This window comes from Taurulus bubalis (genome assembly GCF_910589615.1).
Source record: "Taurulus bubalis genome assembly, chromosome: 19".
In the NCBI taxonomy this organism is placed as follows: Eukaryota; Metazoa; Chordata; class Actinopteri; order Perciformes; family Cottidae; genus Taurulus; species Taurulus bubalis.
Window position 1 is genome coordinate 20,985,100 of NC_136607.1, and position 2,500 is coordinate 20,987,599.

Below are 2,500 nucleotides of genomic sequence, written 5' to 3' on the forward strand. Positions count from 1 at the left end.
CTTCTTCATACGTCTATATTATGCAATGGTGTACATTAAAATGGTGTTTTTATGGACATGTATTCTCATTTCTCCTGAGCTTTGAGTCCTTGTCTTCAACTGTAAATACATTGAGGCACATGAAGCTGGTTATGAATCTGAATAGTTCATATTTTAACTTTTCAATTAAGAGTTAAGAAGATAAAAGACAGAAAAGAAAGAAAGTTTAGGAAATACAATTCACAATAAAGGTCATTAGACAGAAGAAGATTAAAAAATATTATATTAAGAAATGTAATTCTGCAGTTAGTGTTAGAAGTACTTCCATCTTGTACTTCAGTACAAGTACTAATACCACAGTAGAAATACAACGTCCAAGCACCAACAGTACATCTAGCAGGAAACTACATATTATATAATTGTGTTATAATTATTAAAGCATTGGAGGTGGAGCTCAATTTCTACATTATTACATTATTCTACATCATTATTCCACATTATACGTCATTATTCCACATTATACATCATTATTCCACATTATACATCATTATTCCACATTATACATCATTATTCCACATTATACATCATTATTCCACATTATACGTCATTATTCCACATTATACGTCATTATTCCACAATATACGTCATTATTCCACATTATACATCATTATTCCACATTATACATCATTATTCCACATTATACATCATTATTCCACATTATACATCATTATTCCACATTATACGTCATTATTCCACATTATACGTCATTATTCCACATTATACGTCATTATTCCACATTATACATCATTATTCCACATTATACGTCATTATTCCACATTATACATCATTATTCCACATTATACGTCATTATTCCACATTATACATCATTATTCCACATTATACGTCATTATTCCACATTATACGTCATTATTCCACATTATACATCATTATTCCACATTATACGCCATTATTCCACCTTGTTGTGACTGTGGTGAAGTTACAGAACTCGTTCCCTGCAGTTTTCTTTGTTGCCTCTGAACTTCCTGGGAGGAACTCTGAGTTTGAAGAGAAAACCTCCGACAACAATGTAGCATTGTGTGTCTGTGTGAGATCCACAGACACACAACTATGTATATATATATACACACATATATATATATATGTATATATATATATATATATATATATATATATATATATATATATATATATATATATATATATATATATATATATATATATATATACGCTGTTGCAGTAAAGGTACTAATACCACAGTATTCATATATATTTCATGTGACACTTTAAATCTTTTGTGTTTAAACTTTATAAACTGTGTTTTGTGACGTCATCGATCCCATTAAAGACGGATGTGACCAGTGAGCCACTGGACTGGTCCCAGTCTGGCCCAGACTGGTCCCAGTCTGGTCCAGACTGGGACCAGTCTAGGACCAGTCTAGGACCAGTCTGGTCCCAGGCTTGTCCCAGACTGGTCATCATGGAGGAAGAAGCCGTCATGCAGCAACATGAATGTGTCACTTCCGCCGTTTGTTCAGCAGGTGTTCATCACAGAGGAAGAGGAGGAAGAGGAAGAGGAGGAGGAAGAGGACATCAAAGGGCTCGTGTCTCATCAGCTTCAAGCTGAAGACTTTCTCGTGTCGTGTTTCCTCCTCTGAGTTGAGAATATAATGTAAACGTATAAGTTTATAACTTATCAAATATAACAACAACCTGAGAGCTCACTTTTGCTTTTGAGTGGGACAACGAACCAGTCAACCATAAACCAGTAAAGAGTCAACCATAAACCAGTAAAGAGTCAACCATAAACCAGTAAACAGTCAACAATACACCAGTAAACAGTCACTGAGTGAGTCACTAACCAGTTACACAGAGTGAGGTCTCAGGGAGCTTTATGAGTCTTAAAGGAACAGTACAGAGCATGCAGGTCACACACACACACACACACACACACACACACACACACACACACACACACACACACACACAACACCCACACACACACACACAGCAGGTGACACTTCGGGTCATAAAGCAGTGGATGTGGAACAAGAGAGAACAATGGCGTGGACAGGGAGTGACGAGCAGGACGTCCTCCTCCTCCTCCTCCTCCTCCTCCTCCTCCTTCTTCTCCTCCTCCCTCCTCCCTCCTCCTCCCTCCTCGGCTCCTCCTCCTCCTCCTTCTCCTCCTCCTCCCTCCTCCCTCCTCCTCCTCCTCCTCCTCCTCCTCCCTCCTCCTCCTCCTCCTCCCTCCTCCCTCCTCCCTCCTCCCTCCCCCTCCCTCCTCCCCCCCCTCCCTCCTCTCTCCCCCTCCTCCTCCTCCTCTCCCTCCCCCTCCCTCCCCCCTCCTCCCTCCTCCTCCCTCCTCCTCCCTCCTCCTCCTCCCTCCTCCTTCTCCTCCTCCTCCTCCTCCTCCTCCTCCTTCTCTTCCGCCTCCTCCCTCCTCCCTCCTCCTCCTCCCTCCTCCCTCCTCCTCCTCCCTCCTCCTTCTCTTCCTCCTCCT

General features: G+C 41.2%; 1 protein-coding gene across 1 annotated transcript in view; it reads right to left on the bottom strand.

Moving 5' to 3' along the window:
- The window catches only part of septin5b (septin 5b), a gene marked incomplete at both ends in the record, with an annotated part of 13,008 nt that extends 11,511 nt beyond the window's left edge, over nucleotides 1–1,497 (bottom strand). Inside the window, one exon of the mRNA XM_079235269.1 lies at nucleotides 1,357–1,497. Coding sequence (XP_079091395.1) covers nucleotides 1,357–1,497 — 141 coding nt within the window. The remainder of the gene's footprint in view (nucleotides 1–1,356) is intronic.
- Nucleotides 1,498–2,500: the final 1,003 nt, after the last annotated feature.